Below are 21,877 nucleotides of genomic sequence, written 5' to 3' on the forward strand. Positions count from 1 at the left end.
GTGAATCAGCTATATGTATACCCATATCCCCATATCCCCTCCCTCTTGCATCTCCCTCCTACCCTCCCAATCCCACCTCTCTAGGTGGTCACAAAGCACTGAGCTGATCTCCCTCTGCTATGCGGCTGCTTCCCACTAGCTATCTATTTTACATTTGGTAGTGTATATATGTAAATGCTGATGTCTAACTTCGTCCCAGCTTACCCTTCCCCCTCCCTGTGTCCTCAAGTCCATTCTCCTCATCTGCGTCTTTATTCCTGTCCTGCCCCTAGGTTCTTCAGAACCATTTTTTTCTTTTTTAGATTCCATATATATGTGTTAGCATACAGTATTTGTTTTTCTCTTTCTGACTTACTTCACTCTGTATGACAGACTCTAGGTCCATCCACCTCACTACAAACAACTCAATTTCGTTTCTTTTTATGGCTCAGTAATATTCCATTGTATATATGTGCCACATCTTCTTTAGCCATTCATCTGTTGATGGACACTTAGGTTGCTTCCATGTCCTGACTAGCTGCAATGAACATTTTGGTACATGACCCTTTTTGAATTATGGTTTTCTCAGGGTATATGCCCAGTAGTGGGATTGCTGGGTCGTATGGTAGTTCTATTATTAGTTTTTTAAGGAACCTCCATACTGTTCTCCATAGTGACTGTATCTATTTACATTCCCACCAGCAGTGCAAGAGGGTTCCCTTTTCTCCACACCCTCTCCAGCATTTATTGTTTGTAGGTTTTTTGATGATGGGCAAAACACAATTTTTTTCTTATCTCTTAGTGACTTCAGTTCTTCAGTAAATGGACACATTTCCCTTTACTTGTTTCTGATACTTGTAAAAAATTATTCTCATTCATTTTCAATACAGTTATTCCTAACCTCTTTTATTTTTTGCTTAAATCAACCTTGGGTGTGTTGCTTTATGATCTTGCTTCTACTATGTTCATAAAATAACACACAGGTAGTTTACTGACTGCACTCACTAATCATTTGTATGCAATGCCATCAAGTTCACTTTAATTTTCACTTTGGTAGGCAAATATCAACTTGACTATGGTACAGAGGCTGTCATTTAAGTTCTAATACCTCAGTTGGTTCTAATACATTTCATTTGGCCTCAAAGGACTAAATTTGCCGACAGCAAATTAAAGACAAGAAAAAACCAAAATATTTTAGTAGAGCAGGAAGAATTGAAAGTGTATTATATAAGAATATCTGTGTAGCAATAATAGTAAATCCACTAGCAGTTCTTCTTAGTAGAGTAATATTTAAATGATTCATTTAGTTATTTAAATAACTTATTCATTGTCATCTAAAATCTATATCAAACTTTGAAATAATTTTGATTTGGTTTGGTTTGATTCAATGATATAACTCACTGTTACCTAAAATTTTGTCATTGGACACATTTCCATGCAATAGTAGTTAAGCCTTTGTAAATGACATATGTTAAAAGGCACCTAAACTTTTAAAAAGTAGCAAATTTATTTGATTAGAAGAAATGTTGATATTCTTTATTTCATGAAAAACAATGACATGATATGTTTTTTGCATGAAATATACACTCTCTCCAATGAGCATGATATTTTGATTCATAGAGAGAAATTTGTACCACAGAATAACATCACATTTTGTCTTGAGTTTGTTTTTAAGATAACTTTCTGCAAAAATAAAATTCCATTATGAATTCTTAAATTCAGTATCTGATTAAAAATTTATAAGAGATGTGCTCACCATTTAACCAGAAAAACAAGAAACTGTTAACAATTTGATAGATTAGTGAACTTTTATAATGGACAGGTAACAGACATACTTATAATGGTGCCTAAATGATATTCTTAAACTTAATTTGTCAGAATGTGTTTAAATTTTAATGTTGTTTTTATACATTAAAAGATTTAGAGTTTAGAATCCTAATAGGCACATCTATGTGAAACAAAGCTTTTGACTTTGTTTTGGTTAAATATGTAAAACTTTTAATTCTAATGATATCTAATATCCTTTTATATTGTTTGAAATTGAAATTATAAAGGCATATATCCATATTTAGAATTCATTTAAATTCTCAAATAACCCTATTTAAGGCTAGATCATTAAACCTTGTACATTTATATGTTTATGTGTGTGCACATCTATATCTGGGTATGTGTTAGAGGATATTTAGCTTATTTGCGTACACAAGTATGTGTGTTTGTGTGTGTGTAAATGTTTATATGTCTATTTGTAAATATATGTATATATATGCCAACATGTTGGAAACTAGCAACTAACCTATTGTTATTCTTTCCTCCCAAATTCTGGGTTCTAGAATCTGCTTTTCTCATATCAGCCACCACAGTCATCCAGCCGTTTTTCAGTCTCCCAGACTGGTGACCTCACTATTACTAATGTCCAGCGATCTGATGTTGGTTATTATATCTGCCAGACTTTAAATGTTGCCGGAAGTATCATCACAAAAGCATATTTGGAAGTTACCGATGGTAAAGTAGAGCATTTTATTTCAAAATATTTGGCTTAGGGTCTAAAGAGAGTGCCAGTAAATGCATTTATTTTCAACTTGTATCCTTTCTTACAGCAATTTTGGTGTAATGTGAAAAGGATGAAGATACAATGATTAAATGTAAAATCATTCTTATTTTAACTTGGCTATACTGTAAACTTCTGGCATCAAATTACATTCATAAAAGCCTAGCAATTATACAAGGAAAGTTTACACTGAGTAGTTGTACATAGGACTGTGTCCATGTTTTGGAAAATGCGAAGTTATTTTTAAATCTCTTAGTGTAAAATATCATCCTTTTTCTTTCCTCCATATTAAGGAGATAAGATGAATTGTTGACAAATCCAACTCACAATTCATGATGAGTAAGTTTTTCTTAATAATGTGGTTTTGTTCTATTTATCAACTCTTCTAAGCATGATTAATTAATGCCAAATATATTATAAAAACGCAGTAATGGAGAAAATCTCCAAACTGTAAGGTGGAGAGTAGTAAGAAGAAAAGAAACTATAAGTAAGCATGTAAATATGTAAAAATATATACATATGTGTATATAACAGGTTTCCCTGCTCTCCGAAAGTAGAGCATTCCTATGAAACCTTTTGTAAGCCAAAGAAATGGCATCAAGTGAAGAAGCAATTTCCTCTTTTCATAAAAATGAAAATCCACTTCAGATTTATTTTGATCAGTGAGCACATGTACTAATGTAGGTCTTTCATAAAAGCAAAGTGGCTTAAAATGAGCTTTCAAAAAATGCACAGTACCTGTATACACATATGTATATATACATATATACATAAAATAAACATATATACATTCCTTTTTGTTGCTGTATAGTATTCCATTGTATAAATAGCTCACAATTTATTTATGGACCCTTTATTGATGGGTTGTTTTCAGTTTAGGGCTTTTATTAATAAAGCTAAATATTTCTGTATAAGTCTGTGGGTGGGCATGTGCACTCAGTTATCTTGTTTGCCTTTTGGTGGATGCATATACGTATTTCTCTCTCTTTTTTTTTTTTTCATTTTCTCATGTATTCCAGATACAAGTCTTTGTCCAATATATGTGTTATAAATATTTCTTCCCAGTCGTTCTTTTAATGATGATTTTAAGGCTTAAGTAACTAATTTTAATGAGGACCAATGTATTATTTTTTCTTTTATACGTGGTGCTTTTAGTTCCCTAATCTACCTTGAGACTGTGAGGATATTCTCCTGTGTTTCTTCTGGAATCTTTATTGTCTGTACTTTTGAGATTTAAGTTTTTAATCTATCTTTAATTAATTTTTGTGTATAGTGTAAAATAAGGTCAAAATTCCTTTTCTTCCCTTATATGGATACTAATTGTTTCAGCATCACTTATTGAAAAGACAGTCCTTTCCCCACTGAATTGCAGTGGCATCTTAATCATAATTCAAATGAGCATGCATGTAGTGGCCTACTTCTATTCTCTGTATTATATTCCATTAATCTATTTATGCAAGTATGTATGGTCTTAATTATTATAGCTTTATAGTTGAGTCTTACACACTGGTAGTGTAAGTCTCCAACTTTGTCTTTCTTGTTTTGGGTTGGCTATTAGAGGTCCTCTACATTTTTTTATAAATTTTAAAATCAACTTTTCAATTTCCATACACATAATACACACACACACACACACACACATTTTAACATCCTAAACAAACAAAAAAATCAGAATTTTAATTTTGATTCCACTTAAATTATTGAACAATTTAAGGAGAATTAACATCTTAACAATCTGAGTCTTCCAATTTAGGGAATTTATCTGTCCATTCAAGTTAAATATATAACCAGTATCCACCAAGGTCTGACACATGGTAGACTCTCAGTGGATATTTTTTGAATAAGTGAATGAAACAAAGAAGGAAGGAATGAACAGCTAGCTGTTGGTTAAGTCAGAATTCAAAATTAAGATTGTCTCACTCAAAAGTCCACACTCTTTAACACTATCTATGATACATATTATATATCTACTGCCCCAATACGTTAGAATGACCTAAAATGTTTTTACAGTTTCTTACATACATTAGAGCTATTAAATGATGATTGTGAAGACCATGTAATGAATTTGATAATGATTAATATAATCAATATATAGAAAAAGTAGAACATAGATTTGCACATATGTTTATGATTGCAACTTTATAAAGCAACTTGCATGTAAGGATATACATTTAAAAAGGCCAAAGAAAACTATAATAAAATATTTTCAAATATCCCTTATTATTCTCATAATTGAAAGCAAAACTTTCTAGGTGCCTTTTGACATGGACTTATCATGAATGGTTATATTTGTGAGCATAGATCAGGCATGTCAACTTCTGCTAAACTAAAATGAAAACAAAACTCCTAAATTTGTGGATCTGGGATTCATCCCTAGTAGCCAATTCACTTCTAAAAGTTTCATCTTACAGTCTCTGAGGAGATTTAAGGTGGTTTTGTGTTTGCTGTGGTGGTACTGTATTTTTAGTTTTGTTTTCTTTATTTTGGAGTCCATCATATTGTACAAACAACTTACAACTATGGACTCATTCTTCATAGGTAAACTGTACTTATTGTGAGTGCTGATAATATCAGTATTTACATATTACCAAATCAAGTCAAGAAGAGAGGTAATAGGCAGAGTATTTCCTGGAAACTATTTGACTTTAGTTTCTCGACTTTCTTTCTTTACTGTTTGCAAACAGAACAAAGGCAAAGGCAGAATAAAACATGAGACACAGAATATGGTAGAGTAGCAGTTGTCTTTGAAATGTTGTTTTTCTGTAGCTGAGGCCTACCCCAAATCCCGTTTGACTCAGGAACATAGAAATTCATATAACCTATTTAACTGAAAATGTTTCTTCTCTTAATTACTAGAAAGTACGAAGAAGTAGTGATGATTAAATGATGTATAAAATCTAAAATCACTTGCATTAATCTCTCAAAACGTATTGATATACAGTGGAAAGAGCATTAACTTTCTAATTACGAGCTATTTGCCAATGACTAACTCTTTGATTTGGACGAGTCACGTGAACTTTCAATGTTTCAGCTCCCTAATTGCTGAAATGAGGTGACAGTTTACAGCCTAACTCATAGGTGTTTGAGATATGTTTACAAACTGATGGCAATTTTGATGTATGACTCTGATGTTTGCTGGTTTTTAGATGTGAATTTTACGTACTTAAACCAGTCAGTGTGTGTATGTTATTCTGTATTCTTTTTCACTTAAAATTATTTTATGAATATTTTTTATATGTATTAACATAGACTTTATGATTATTATTTTTGAGGTGACAAAAAATATTACTTCTGATGAAATACCCTCATTTTTTAGGGTCTTTAAATCTTTCATTGAACATGTGGAAAACTAGGTAAACTTTTATAAACCCTGCTCTAATAGGGTTATATCATCTGTTACACTCCTCATACCTGTACCACTACCACCACCATCACCACTATACTGATACTTATAATAAGAAATTATTTTTTTTACTGGAGTATAGTTGCTTTACAATGTTGTGTTAGTTTCTGCTGTACAATGAAGTGAATCAGCAATATGTATACCTATACCCCCTCCCTCCCACCCCTCCCATCCCACCCATCTAGGTCATCACAGAGTACCTAGCTGAGCTTCCTGTGCTACCCTGCAGGTTCCCACTAGCTATCTGTTTTACGCATGGTAGTGTAAACATGTCAAACCTAATCTCCCAATTCGTCCCACCCTCCTCTTCCCCCACTGTGTCCACATGTCCATTCTCTACATCTACATCTCTATTCCTGCCCTGCAAATAGGTTCATCTGTACCATTTTTCTAGATCCCACATACATGCGTTGATATACGATATTTGTTTTTCTCTTTCTAGCTTACTTCACTCTGTATGACAGACTGTAGGTCCATCCACATATCTACAAATGACCCAATTTCGTTCCTTTTTATGGCTGAGTAATATTCTATTGTATATATGTACCACATCTTCTTTATCCATTCATCTGTCGTTGGACACCTAGGTTGTTTCCATGTCCTGGCTTTTGTAAAGTTATTCAATGCCTCCTTTGTGCCAGGCACTATGCTAAGAACTTTAAACAGTTCAATAATTTCAAATCTGACTTCTTATTTTACAGATGAGGAAACTGAGGCAGAGAATGGTGGAAAGATATCCCCAGATCCTTCAGATACTAACTAGCAGAACTGAGATTTAAAACAAAAGTTTGACACTACCAAATGTAAAATGGATAGCTGGTGGGAAGCAGCCGCATGGCACAGGGAGATCAGCTCAGTGCTTTGTGTCCATCTAGAGGGGTGGGATAGGGAGGGTGGGAGGGAGGAGATATAGGGATATATGTATACGTATAGCTGATTCACTTTGTTATACAGCAGAAACTAACACCATTGTGAAGCAATTACACTCCAAGAAAGATGTTAAAAATAAAACAGAAAAACAAAAACAAAAGTTTGCACTGTCCAGTATAGTAGGCACTTGCCACATGAGGCTATTTAAATTTGAATTAAAATTACTTAAAATTAAATAAAGCTACACATTCAGTTCCTCAATCACACCAGCCACACTCAGGTGCTCAGCAGCCACTTGAAGCTCTCGGCTTCTTTTTTTTTTTTAATATTATATTTTAATGTTTTTGTCCACATGTTAATTGCTAGTATATAGAAACAAAGTTGATTTTTTTAAAATATTTTATTTATTTATTTTTGGCTGTGTTGGCTCTTCGTTTCTGTGCGAGGGCTTTCTCTAGTTGCGGCGAGCGGGGGCCACTCTTCATCGCGGTGCACGGGCCTCTCACTATCGCGGCCTCTCTTGTTGCGGAGCACAGGCTCCAGACGCGCAGGCTCAGTAATTGTGGCTCATGGGCCTAGTTGCTCCGCGGCATTTGGGATCTTCCCGGACCAGGGCTTGAACCCGTGTCCCCTGCATTGGCAGGCAGATTCTCAACCACTGCACCACCAGGGAAGTCCTCAGCTTCTTTATTGGAGAGCACAAATATGGAACATTTTCTTTTTACAGAGCTACGTCCTTCTGATTACAAAGTCCATGCACTCACTTTCTTTAAATCATATTTCTGTCTTACACATCCTATTTTATTACCTGATAATTCATTTTAATAATCCAAATGTGAGATATTAGACTCTTTATTTGAAGTTTTTCTCATGAATCCTAAACTTAGTGTTGACTGCTAAATGCACTATGCATTTTAATTTGTGTAACTTTGAACATTTCATCAGTATTTTATTCTAATCTGTGACAACACCAAAATGTTTCATTGTCTTTACCTAAAAACATAAAATTGCTTTAATGAACTTTTTTACCTCTGATTTACATATTACTATTTTATAGAAAAGGATCAATTGTGATATCACAATTCACATAATTGTCTAACTTTTTGCAATTAGCAAAGTACATCGAATATTTATTATTCCATTTATATCTTCATAGCAATCCCCTGAGCTGGTTAGAACAAGTATTATTATCCTCATGTTACGGATAAAAAACTGAGACTTAGATAATTTAAGGAACTTGCCTAAAGACACGTGGCAGATGGTGTAGCCTGATAATCAACCCTGCTCCTCTTTTCTTGCTTTATTTTTGTAAACTACCCAGTGTAAACCAGGAAGAAATCAATAACAGAGAAACAACATCATTAAACTGGGTTGGGATAGGATAAGGAAGTGAGGATGACGCTAAATATGATGCAAATATCAAAGAACTGTAAAGATATAGAAAGTTGAATAAATCCCCAGATATTGGATTGTTTCTAAATATAACAAGACTATGAAATGTAAACCACTCTGTTACTGGACTTTATTGTAATCAGTTATAAAGAAACACTCTGTTACTAATTCAATTAATATCTGGAAATAAATATTCATTCATTCTTATAATCAAGGGAACACAGGTGGTAGAGTCATAAAAACCCCAGTGCACTAAAACACTTATCATTACTTTTTCATACTTACCAGGAGGGGCCTCTAATTTGATTTTAGCCAAACTCAACAGATAATGTAGAAAAGATTAAACAAGTCTAAGCAAAGGAATTATTGGCTTATATTTTTCATCCGTGGAGTATCTGAAACACTCCTGCCAAGTTTCAAACTCCAGCCTTCTAATACACCTCCACGGTATTAACAGATTTCACACTAGCAACCAAGGATGGAAGAGAATTGGAAGGGTGGAGTGAAAATGCACAGTTGCTGATTTCACTTTCTTGCTTTCTTGTTTTTCTTAGATTGAATGCCCAAAACTAATAATTATTGATTGCATGATAAATGAGGAACAAATTGAAGTGTGACTCCAGCTTGTGAAAAATCTTTGGTGCATAAAACTTTGAACATGACACATCCAGCTTTGCAAATGGTTGCATCCAAAATTTAGTCACTCTGGCAACCAGTTTTGTTTAATCAGGCAATTTCTTAGAGTTGTCTTTTGAATATTTGTGACTTAAAAAATTTTAAACTAATATTCAGAATTTTAAAGTTTAATAATGAAAACTGAACTTTATTTTTAATGTTTATTCATTTAAAAAACTATCTATGGAATTTCACCTAAATTGCCTATGTCAGGAGATCAGAACATCTCTCTAATGCAGGATTTATACTAGTTTCACTACAGTTGCTTTGGATTTTTCCCTAAAATTATGACTTTATTATCTCAGATAAAGTTTTTAGGTTTTAGATTTTTTCATATAATAAGAGTAATTTTATTTATATGTTATAAAAATGCCTTCCATTGTTTCCTTCCATGGGACATTAAAACTGTTAAGGTGATAGATTTAGCAAAAGTGTCTTCCCATTCCTATAATTCTGATATGGAAGTGTGTTATATCCTGGGTTAGGATATCCACTTCAATTATATTTTTGGATTAGCTTACCAAGAATATTTTTAGACAGTTTTCCAGTTTCTCTGAATTCACTATGTACTCTTTTAATAGAAAGAATTCCAAGATAAAAAGAGCTCAGTCATATTGATTGGTCAGTTATCAAAGTCCAAAGCACATTTTTGAATCCAGAATTGTCAAGCATGCTGGTATGATACCATCATTCTTTCTGTTGGACTCAGAAAGATTATCAAGTTGGTTTTGGTTCATTTATGAAAATCTGTCTTACACGTTTCCTTGGGGTAAATGGGTTTTTTGTTGTGTTTTGTGTTTTACATATTTTAAAGTTTAAAAAGCACAGTATTCCACTTCTCTCCACTATACATTTCCTTCACCATCCACAATCCTTATTTAGTCTCTGAACTCTTAAGTTAAGTAGGTCCCTTGACAATGCAGCAAGCCTAGTCAATGGTTGGTCATTTGAAAGGAGTACATTGTGTCTCATTTTAATATTCTGAATCAGTGCATCATAGAAATGCATTCTGAATAATGCATGTCTCCTACTTTAATTACTTGTTTAATTAGTTTGTTTCAAAGCCTAGAGCAACTGCTGTTGTTTGGATGATTAGAAAATTGCTTCCAGTTGCAGAAATCTATTTCCTGTTGTTTCTTCTGGCAGTGATCGCAGACCGACCTCCCCCAGTCATTCGACAAGGTCCTGTGAATCAGACTGTAGCAGTGGATGGTACTTTAGTGCTCAGCTGTGTGGCCACAGGCAGTCCAGTGCCCACAATTCTGTGGAGAAAGGATGGAGTCCTTGTTTCAGCCCAAGATTCTCGAATCAAACAGCTGGAGACTGGAGTACTACAGATCCGATACGCTAAGGTAACTTGAAATGACACCCTGGGTTTCCCATTTGTTCCACTTTGTTTCTGTCTCCAGCAACTAGTGTTGAAGTCTCAAATTTTAGAATCAATGAAATGTTAATAACAGTATTAATATATTTTTAATTTGATGCATTATTCTTTCAGACATTTCACTATGTATATTAAAGATGATTTGACTCATAATTTAGCCCTTGGCAAGTAGTTTAAGGTTTTATATGGAGGAGAAAAGGATGAGGATTTGTGGGAGATAAAAATACCTTCCAAGTGGTGATGTGATACATTCATTCCATAAAGCATTTTTCAAAGATATTTTCCAGTACCATATTATGTGCCATGTACTTGAAGAGTTCTTTTATTGTGAATATTTGGTTCAGAATTTTGCAATTACGGAATACTCTGCATGCAAACAAAAACAATAAAGCAATGTACACATTGAATGTACATTTCAAATCAGAATGTTAAATGATGAAAGCCCACAGGTTTGTGGGAACAATTTAGGGATTTACCTTCCCAGGGCATCACATCCCATACCTGTTCTTTCAGGACCGTGTTCTTTTGTTTTGATTTTTCTTTTCATTTTAGATCAAGATCAGACAAGCTCATGAGGCATATGAAAGAATAGCCTTGACAGCGATAAACATAAATTTCGATTGCTTTATTGCCTATTGTGGGCGGCTTCTTTGGAGTTTTGGATCAACATAGCAGTTCATTTTATGTGCCAGGAAAGTTAATATGTTGTACTTTTTTGTGACAGTGATTGTGACTTTGTTATTACAATTGCCTGAGCAAGATGACAGCATTTTTGCTTTATCCAACATTACTTGGTGATAGAATTATTACCTTAGGCAGAGGTATATGGGTTCATTATGGTACTGATGATTTTAACGTTGATCATGTGACCTGTGTTTGTTTTCTGTCAGTCAGTCTTTCAAAGGAAGAGAGAGCATCATTCCAGCTGGAGTTTGACTTTATACTTACTAAACTGCTTTAAGTTACAGGTTAAAAAAATAAAATGAGAAAAAAGAGGGAATGCTTTAAGAAGAAATCATTTTGTGTCTCTCCATTTTCTATAAATATGTGTTTATCTCTGATATCCATATGGGTGTAACTCAGATAGTATATGAAATAGCAAGAATAGTCATTGGCTACATTTTATCAGCCCTATTACATGACTTATTAAATATAAAGCTATAAATTAGTGATAAAGATTAACCCTTTGAAATTAAAGTTATATATATACCAGAAAATGGTGATGTTAATGCACTTAAATATTTATTTATTTATTTTTTTTTTTTTAAATATTTATTTTTATTATACAGTTAGAATAACATTTTTGTCTTCTGTCTTCATGCAATATTTTACTTCACATTCAATAAAAACAAATTAAGAGGAAGTTTCTAGTTAGTGCTTTTTAATGCAAGTTATCCATATTCATGGACCATATACAAAACTATAATTGCTTTTTCAGCCCAGTGAGCTCTTGATTGTTCCAAATATTTATTTTGCATCTGTCTTCTCAGCTGGGTGACACTGGTCGGTACACCTGCATTGCATCAACCCCCAGTGGTGAAGCAACATGGAGTGCTTACATTGAAGTCCAAGGTAAATTCAATAGTATTTTAGCTTAAAATAAAGCTTGAAATGCAGTTGTTTACTCACTGGTAAAAAGATGAAGAGCATGTCTTGATGCTTGAGTAGGTGGATGGGTATGATATCTACATTTATGTGCTTATCTGCGTAAACATCTTTCATCTTTTTCTTCTTTGTTAGAATTTGGAGTTCCAGTTCAGCCTCCAAGACCCACCGACCCAAATTTAATCCCTAGTGCCCCCTCAAAACCTGAAGTTACAGATGTCAGCCGAAATACAGTAACATTGTCATGGCAACCAAATTTGAATTCAGGTGCAACTCCAACATCTTATATTATAGAAGCCTTCAGGTAGAGTGAAGACGATGTTTCCTAGTTGTTCTCTTTTTGGATTTACCATTAAATATACATGTTCTAACTTGTGTATCTATCCTTAGCCATGCATCTGGCAGCAGCTGGCAGACCGTAGCAGAGAATGTGAAAACAGAAACATTTGCCATTAAAGGACTCAAACCTAATGCGATTTACCTTTTCCTTGTGAGGGCAGCAAATGCATATGGAATTAGTGATCCAAGCCAGATATCAGACCCAGTGAAAACACAAGGTAAATATTGATTTACTCAGCCTTGAGACATCTACTTATCTTTAGATGTTATAATTTTACAAGTAAATCATTTGTACTACATGCTAGGATTGTATATTTAACATAGATCTATTATCCAAGTTGCTCAATTAATTTTTAATACACAGTGTCTGCAAACTTTCTTATTTTCTGGACTAAGCTCTCCAGGACAAGATGAATAACAGAGAAATGTTTTTCATTTTATAAATCACAAATCCAATGAGCAAAAATATTATGTGAGTATTATTTTCAATTTTTTGATTTTTAAATATGACTATATGTGAGTGTAAAATTTTAATCACATAATTGTATTTAAAATTGAGTAAATTTTATGTGTGTTGAGATTAATACTCATGACCTCCTGGATGAGTTTTGAACATTGCAACCGTAATCAAGTAATAATCTCTGGAAATTACACAAATGTAAGAGATAGTTGTAAGATGAACTTGGTCTTAACCCCTCGGCCCAGTCAACCTCTTAACAAAGCATGGAAAAAAATAATTTAGGTCTGTATGTTGTTTCGCCTATCTTTCATTGCCAATTATGTGAACCATGATCTATTAAACTTTTAAATGGAAATCATGTATATTTTCTTCAAAGCTGGGTTAAAGAAACAGATAAAAGGAAAAATGAACATGCTGAAGCTGCTTCTAAAAACATTTGAAATTGGAAATTTTTTCACTTGGACCACATTCTGGATACACTGCTTTTTATTGTCTTTCATGAATAGGAATTATTTTTAGCTTTCAACAGATTATTATCTCCTATCCACCCTCTTGCTCCTCCTGTTATTTTAATGTTTTAATAGTAGTAAAATTTATATATTGAAAAAAAAAGATGAATTTGAATCAACCTTTACCTTTTTTTTGAACGTATTGTCATCACAATTAAAATATACTTTATTAATATAAGATTAATAAAGAAAGGTAATTCAAGATGGTAGGAATTAGAAATATAAAATTCTTTTCTCAACATACAAAGGAATCATAGTGTCTCCATCTTAATTTGTATATTTCCAAAGGAAAAATTGAAACTTAGTTACAGTGACAGAAACAAATTGCACACAAAAGTACTGAAAGATTTAAATTACTTTTTCCTGGTTTGGGAGAGGGTCTGCCAGCCATGTTGCATGTTTTGTCTTCTCCAGTGAGTATATAAGCAATCTTTTGGGAAGGACTTTTTGTTTCAGAATTCACTGAGAAAGCGAACTGAGTTGTAGAACATGCCCATGTCTGTTTCTTGCTGTGTGAAATCAACACACCCAAATGCATATATTTGCTATTATGAGTCACTTCACCAGTAGCTTTAATATTCTTGGAGCCTGCCTTAAGGCAGTTTGAGGTTTTCAATATTAGATACGCACTTGTAAAGAATGTGGAAACTATGACAGCTGTAAAGTGAACTTAAACTTTTGTCCCCAGTACAGTGGTCTCTACCCAGTAGACCTTAGAAAAAGTTTTTCATTAACTGTAGTTCTGTCATATACTCATATAAATGATTTTGTAAAATATATCCTCAACTCTTAAGCGAGGAGGTAGTCAACATTTTATCTGTGAGTTAATTTAAGTTTTTAAAAAATTTTAATCAACTTACCTTTATACATGATAGCTAGTAGAACAACTTAAAGGAAACAAACCCACGTCAACTGGAAAACTGGAAACATAGTGAAACAGGCATACAATTTTGAAATCAAAGAAGTTTTCATCTCAGCTCTTCAACCTACTAGCAAGTTAGTATGTTCCCTGAGCATCGGTTCCCTCATCTACATAATGGGACTAAAAATCCCTACTCCACAAGATTGGACAAGGATTAAATTAGCCAATTTATGAATATACAGGACTCATGTTTCTTTTGTATTATATGCCATAAGACTGACATTGGACTTGTATTTCTTTCATTGTCTGGACTAAAAACAAAGGAAGTTCATAAAATTTGAGAAACACAGGTAGTGTGCTGAATGAGAAAACCAGAATTAAATGTATCTCGACAGTCTGGAATGATGGGCCAGCACTAAAAGATTAAAATTAATGGAGCAAATTTAAAAGTCCGGTACTTGAACTTTGGTTTAAAAAATTAGCTGTTGAAGAATAGGCTGAGGATACTGGGCTTCAAAAGAGAGTACATGTGAGTGTGTGTCAGGTGTGTCAGGATGACTTCAGTGTTGGAAGTCAATTAGAACACCTATCTGAGCCAACGGAGTGAGTAGTTGTCAAAAAAACAAATCTAGTCTGAGCAGAATTATATGCAGATCAAAATCTGAACTGGTCAGATCACGAAGGGAGTAATGTGTCCTATTTTGAGCACTACATTTTCAGGTAGACTTTTAAGAGGAAGGCAGTGAGGATGGTTGGTGAGGCTGCACTAAAGGCTGAAAACCACATCATTGGAAAAGAAATCCAAAGACTTGGCACATTTAACCCCCAAAATAACAACGTTAAACTAGGCTTGACTTTTTTTCCTTAATATTTTAAGAGTAAGATATGCTTATTCTAACTCCAGGCACCAAGACAAGCCAATGAGTGGAAGTTAACATTGAGGCAGATTTCATTGTCTGGTTCTTAGACTGCTTTTGAGACACACTGAAGCCGAGCTGAGTCAGGCCATAGCAGGAGGCTGGGGAAGAACCTGGGAAAATCCGGTTGAAGGGTACAGAATGTGTAAGCAGTTAGGAGAAGAGCCAGGGATAGAGGGAATTCACGAAAAACTTGTTGGAAATTGATTCACAAGGGAGCAGGCATAATTTCTTTAATTACTTCTGCAGCATGGCTGCAAAAAAGTCTTCCCCAAGTGGAGATTTCTAGGAATGAGCTGGGTCTTAAAGTTGCACAGATCCAGGGCATGGTTTCCTGTTCAGGAGTCAGGTAGACCCAGGTCGCAGTTGGAGTTGGAGCCCTGTCCCAGTGTAATCAAAATGTGCTTTCCCAAATACAAGATTTGATCATGCAAGGAAGATGACATGAGCACCTAGCAAGTGGGGGTGGGCGGGGGGGTGGACATTGCTGAGATGGGGGTAGTTGTTGCCACTGTTACTACTATTCTTTATCCATGTTCTGTCCACACAGCATTCTTGAGCCCTATCTTTTAAAGAATATGCACACAGACATAGAATGTACAGAATATGTGTATACTATAGATAATAAGAGACCAGTTATTGTAAATAATGAAGGGGGGCCTGGATAATCCCCCCACCTTCGGAGATTACGTATAGGGAGCTCCAATACTGGGGAAATAGTGGGAGTAGAATCATATCTGAGACTTCCTCCAAGTTTAATTCTGAATGTTGGGAAGACCTTTTACATTATAATACATTTCTTTCAGGAGGAGAAGGAAAGCAAGAACAATAAAGGGACAAATTAATAAATGTCTCAATATTACATTATTAGACATTACTTTCCATTTTTCTTTCTGATGAGGAATTTTCTAAAATAATATTCTATTGCCAAAATGGTTACACTAGGGATTTTTCCTAGTTTTCATGAAGGGATTAACTGGCATGTTACCTCAACCAGAGAAATCAGAGATTGCCATGCAAATTATAGTAGTTACCTTTTAAAATGATTACTAAGACACTTCCTAAAAGGTAGATGATTCCCTGAGGATGGAAGTTTACATGTGCGAGAACATGTTTAGAAGCTAATATAATATGTATGATATGTGTGTGTTTTCCATACAGTAATTCACTTTAACTCAACTAATGTTTATTAACACATTCTATATGTATGGCACTGTGCTAGGTATTCTAGGTTCATAAAAATTGACCCAATCCCTACCTTCAAGAAAAGGACTTTATATGCCTTAAAAAATGCAGTTCTCACAAAAATCTTCTCCTCAGAAGTAGCTTCCATTGATACTGCCATTTGACAGATGAAGTAACTGAAAAATGGTGAGGATAAGAAATCTTCCCAATATTACATGGCTGTCGAGTTGCTAAGTTGGGGAGTTGCCAAATCTGTCTTATTCCAAGAACTCCACTCTTACCCTAGAGATAGATGGTAGCTAAAGTTGTAGGAGCAATGGAGACCAGTAGAGAAGTAAATCTGCCTGAGATGGAAAAGTTACAATCAAGTGCTTTCTGTCTCTAGTCTGTGATAATAGGTAGCCTGAAGGCCAATATGAGCCAAAGCTATTCCAAAGGTATGATAAACTATGAGAAGCCAAAACTATCTCAGGTTTTCTCATTTTGCTTATTTATAAGTTTATAAATCAAGGCTATTACATCTAAGGGTTTTGAATAGCACTCTTGTCCTGTCATGTCTTTCATTTGCCTGCCTTCCATGGACTTCATCAAACATACTTACCAACCTCATTTTTAAAAATTTTTACTGGAGTATAGCTGACTTACACTGTTGTGTTAGTTTCAGTTGTACAGCAAAGTGGATCAGTTATATACACATATGCATATATCCACTCTTTTTTAGATTCTTTTCCCATATAACTGACCTCATTTTTTTTTTTTTTTTTTGGCCATGCCATGAGGCATGTGGGAATCTTAGTTCCCAGCCAGGGATCGAACCCTTACCCCCTGCAGTGGAAGCTCAGAGTCTTTTTTTTTTTTTTTCAAATCTGTTCTCTCTTTCTATGAGTTTGTTTGCTTGTTTGTTTTTGAAGTATAATTGACCTACAACACTGTCTTAGTTCCTGTTACGTACCATAGTCATTCGATATTTCTATACATTTCAAAGTGATCCCCACAATGTCTAGTTACCATATGTCAACATACAAAGACATTACATAGTTATTGACTACATACCGCACCCTGTGCATTTCATACCTGTGAGTCATTTATTTTGCAACTGGAAGTTTGCAAAGAGGTATAAACTTCCAGTTGACTTGCATTCTTAACCAAGAAACTTAGATCCCATGAATAAGGTGGTCTGGGGTAGTGAAAAGAGCATGCATGATTTGTGTCCAAAGGCCTGGCTTTTACTGCCTGCTCCTGGATGCTGTGGCCTTGGAGCAGGTGTTCAGTCTTTCTGCAGCCAAGTTCCCTTCCTTGAACACTGGCAGCGCGGAGTCTTAACCATTGGACCACCAGGGAAGCCCCAACCACATTCTTAATATTCATGTTTTTGTTTTCTATCCAAACTCAGTTCTTTGAAAGTATTTAACCATTCATAAAACTAAAATTCTTGTTTCTGTTGCTTATGCAGTGGAAAGTAATCCAGAATATATGTGCCAAGATACAGTACTTTGAGAAGGAGAATTCTGGATATTAAAAAAATCTTAATTTTCTTCTCTTATTCATCCCGTGTTCCCTTTTACTACTGTAAACAAAGCAAAGCGTCTGTATTTAGAAAATCTCTTTAGAAACAGGCAATTTTTATCAAGTACAGGCTTTTTAGTAAGTTTAACAGAACACTTTCTTGTTGGGAAAAAAGCGCAACATACATGACCACTAGTAGCAGTTTAATTCTTACTATGTTCTTGGTCTCCTTTCCAAAAATGTTGGTGTTCTTGAGATTTAGAACTCTTTATTGAACCTTTTTGACAGTGATACAATAACTAAACTAAACCAAACCGTCAATTAAATAGATGTTAAAGTACTCTTTTCTCATCAGATTTGTTTTGTTCTGTTCTATTCTGTTTTATTCTATCTTATCCTATCCTATCCTATTCTGTTGGTGGTTCCTGTATCCTCCATCATAACCATTAACTTATCATATATCTTATTTGGGAAGCTATCCAGGTTCATCTTATAAGGTGAGGATGTCTTTTTGTGCTTGCTTTTCACTTATGTGTTTCCATTCTCTCCATTACTCATCTGCTGTGCTGCAAATCCTGACTCTTTTCTTTCTGGTATAGTTAGGATCAGTACAGAAGGTTATGTAACAAACTCAGAGGAGATTGCACTAAGCTTCTCATCCTTGTCAAGAAAGTGATCATTACATGGTAGGAGGAGCCCTCAGATGCTACTGTTTGCCATTGTTATCCTTGCCTCCCATTTTATTCTGGATCACAGGTTGGAATTATCCTTCACAGTTGGAGTGATTCTTCTTTTCTGAGATTTTCTATTAATGAAAGGATTGTTTTCCCCATGCTTTCATTCAAGTCAGTTGCATTGTCTAGGATCTGACACAGTCTCCTTGGATTGTTGCAGATGTTCCCCCAACAAGTCAGGGGGTGGATCACAAGCAGGTCCAGCGAGAACTGGGAGATGTTGTACTGCATCTCCACAACCCCACTGTCCTTTCTTCCTCTTCGGTCGAAGTGCACTGGACGGTGAGTCGTTGTTGCTGCCGTAATACTTGATCTCAGTTTTAATAAGCAGATGACTTTGGAAGATCATTACATGAAAAAATATATGTATATATAGAGAGATGCAACAGATAGTTAAATTCTATATATCTGTTGCTTACCTCTCTACCAATGATAACTTTATAATGTAAGCGTTGTTTATTATGGTAGCTGTGAAATGGCTTTAAACAGAGAAAAATTTCATCTTGTGTGTATTTTATATTATGCTGCAGTAATGACCTTTACTAGTCTCAGACGACACAAGTTATATATTCATAATACTATAATGATAGGATCATTAGCATACGAATTTTTTTAACTGAAAAGTATTTCTGAATAAGTAGTTAAGTAGTCTTTTAAAATTAGGAAGTGGAAAAATACATTCTATTTCCTCATCCCCTTGACCCTCTGACTTACCTCTAGATGTCTGTTGTGGAAGTGCCATGATGCCTCACATTTCTGCAGGAAGCATAGAAATTAATATCTAATATTATACATAAAAGCTGAAAAAGCGGACATTTATGTAAACTAGAACACTGTGGAATGAAGTCAGATAGACTTTTTTTTGCCTTGTGTCACATTTAATTTTCATAATTTTCTAAAAAGTCAATAAAAGGACATGAGTGATTGCATTTTTATTTGTCATTTTAATAGGTGGACCAACAGTCGCAGTATATTCAAGGATACAAAATTCTTTATCGCCCATTTGGAGGCAGCCGTGGTGAATCAGAGTGGTTGGTTTTTGAAGTGAGGACTCCAACCAAAAATAGCGTGGTTATCCCTGATCTCAAAAAAGGAGTCAACTATGAAATTAAGGCTCGTCCTTTTTTTAATGAATTTCAAGGAGCAGATAGTGAAATTAAATTTGCCAAAACCCTAGAAGAAGGCAAGTATAACGAAATGTGTGGTTACTATGCATTGCAATACTTTTGTTAGGCTTTTATTAACTTAATGGAAAAATATTAATGACATTAAGTCATAATATTCGTGCCATTAATTATTCACTGTTTCGATAGTGAGCACTGTATTTTGCTAATAGAATTTATTTAATGAGAACTACTAAAGACCAAAATTCTATTATACTTGACTTGCTTTGGTAGTGGCCTATCTAAAAATGTGTGAATGTGTACTTAATGACATATTGGATATATGTAATTATTCAGAACTAAAATTCACATTTAAAGATGGAATTATCCTCCATTTGCTTGTCTTTCCATTACTTATTTTTCATTCATTTATCAAATGTTATTTTGAGGGATGATCTGTAAATAAGGTGAGTAATGTTTTGGTTTGCCCAGGACCCTCTGGGCTTAGCATTTTATGCCTCCTGTCCCTGGAAACCCCTCAGCTCTAGACAAGCCAGTATGTTTGGACACTCTATAACTAGAGATTAAAAATTAGTATTTACGTAAAGGTTAAAGGTTACATGTCACAAGTATACTCTTTAAAAATAACCAGAATTTTTCCTAAAATGTCTTTATTACTTTGATTACAATAAATTATAAGATACAGTTAGTAACATGGATGGTTAGTATTTATCTTTATACTTTTGAACATTTTTAGGGAGAACATGGGACTAGGGTTACAGGGTAAGAGAAAGAGGAATTCTCCTGGGATGTTTTGTGGAGATAATCTGTATAACTTTGGTTATGGAAAATTCACAATAACAATAGGTTAGCGATATCGAGGAAAAACAAATAGTCTGGGACTATTCAGATTGGCTGAGATACATCTTTAAAACATACACATATATGGATATAAATTTAATATGTTTTTGTTTAAATGTTAAATGCCTGCTTTCAGTGTTCTCTAATGTGCTCATAATATATCTACTTTTTAAAACAATTTCATAGCACCCAGCGCCCCACCCCAAAGTGTAACTGTATCAAAGCATGATGGAAATGGAACTGCAATTCTTGTCAGTTGGCAACCACCTCCTGAAGATACTCAGAATGGAATGGTCCAAGAGTATAAGGTAAATACATGTATAGCAATTTACTGATGGACACCGCTCTCCCCTGAAGGGAAAAAAAAAAAAAACCAGCAAGCTTGGTTAAATTGTTCATGGATATTTGGCGCCATCTGCTGGTCCACACAGCAGCCTGTAAAATTATTTTTAAAATGCTTCCCTGTTAATTCAATATTGTGGAATAATTTTTTCTTAAGCCATTTGAAAAAAAGAATCTAAAAGAGAGACTTTACCTGGTCACAGTACATATAGGTACATATAATTTCACGCAAACAACAAACGTAAAGGCTAATAAAAGAATCTCTTTATTTTCCCCTTAAAAAACAGCTTAAATACATTTTGCAGAATTAGTTTGCCCCATGGAATTGTATCAGATATGGTTTGATTTCTTTCTTTTAACATGTTTGGAATTTTGTGACATTGGAGCTAAGTTGGAAAAATTATTTTATTGTGCCTGAAAATTTTTTTATAAACCTTGTTTTCATCTCTAAACAAAATTTTATGTCTCAGAGGAGATTCAATTATAAACTTCTGTATATATTTAAGTGAATTTTTTAAACATATGATGTATTGTCAAGTAATGTAATCCAGTGATTCTGAATAATTATTTTTACCTGTGAAGTTATCAGCTCTAATCATTGAATTTAGAGAGGCTTACATAGAATCTCCAGCAGATATTTTCAGGCATGCCAAGGTACAATAAAAGTTAAGGACATGAGATTTATCCTGTTAATGAATATACATTAAAGCACAGTTTTAATGAGCTATGATAAATGAATAAATGATAGATTGAATTAGGGAAATCTCAATAGAGAGTAAATTTTATGTGTATTTTTTCAACACTTATGTAAACACACTACATACTAGAAGACTTTTAGCTGCAGAACATGTATTTCTATAGACACTGCCTTATATGTCCATTGTACCTCAGTATTTTTCTAGTTACTAACTAAATTATGATACTTAGTAAATTATCTCATATATGTAAAAATTTATATATGTTTATTGATTTGAAACTAATGCTAAGAAGGTAAACACATTTACCTTCTACAGGTAGTTTCATGCTAACATCAGAATCACTTATGGAATCATTTTCCAAATATAAGTGCCTGGCCACCATTCTCAGAGATTCTGATTCAGTAAGTATAATAAGGCCCTTGCATATATATTTTGGTACATCTTCCCAGGTGATTCTGATGTGCACTTTTGGGTATCTGATGTGGGCTTTTGGGTAAGGCCCAAA

General features: G+C 34.3%; 1 protein-coding gene across 1 annotated transcript in view; it reads left to right on the top strand.

Annotated features, from left to right (window-relative positions):
• ROBO1 (roundabout guidance receptor 1) overlaps positions 1 to 21,877 on the top strand; it is a 385,969-nt gene that overhangs the window by 303,698 nt on the left and 60,394 nt on the right. Inside the window, exons 8-15 of the mRNA XM_068546911.1 lie at positions 2,310 to 2,481; positions 10,014 to 10,219; positions 11,742 to 11,823; positions 11,992 to 12,160; positions 12,247 to 12,413; positions 18,529 to 18,650; positions 19,320 to 19,551; positions 20,519 to 20,640. Coding sequence (XP_068403012.1) covers positions 2,310 to 2,481; positions 10,014 to 10,219; positions 11,742 to 11,823; positions 11,992 to 12,160; positions 12,247 to 12,413; positions 18,529 to 18,650; positions 19,320 to 19,551; positions 20,519 to 20,640 — 1,272 coding nt within the window. The remainder of the gene's footprint in view (positions 1 to 2,309; positions 2,482 to 10,013; positions 10,220 to 11,741; positions 11,824 to 11,991; positions 12,161 to 12,246; positions 12,414 to 18,528; positions 18,651 to 19,319; positions 19,552 to 20,518; positions 20,641 to 21,877) is intronic.

The sequence above is a fragment of the Eschrichtius robustus genome, chromosome 6 (genome assembly GCF_028021215.1).
Source record: "Eschrichtius robustus isolate mEscRob2 chromosome 6, mEscRob2.pri, whole genome shotgun sequence".
Taxonomy (NCBI): Eukaryota; Metazoa; Chordata; class Mammalia; order Artiodactyla; family Eschrichtiidae; genus Eschrichtius; species Eschrichtius robustus.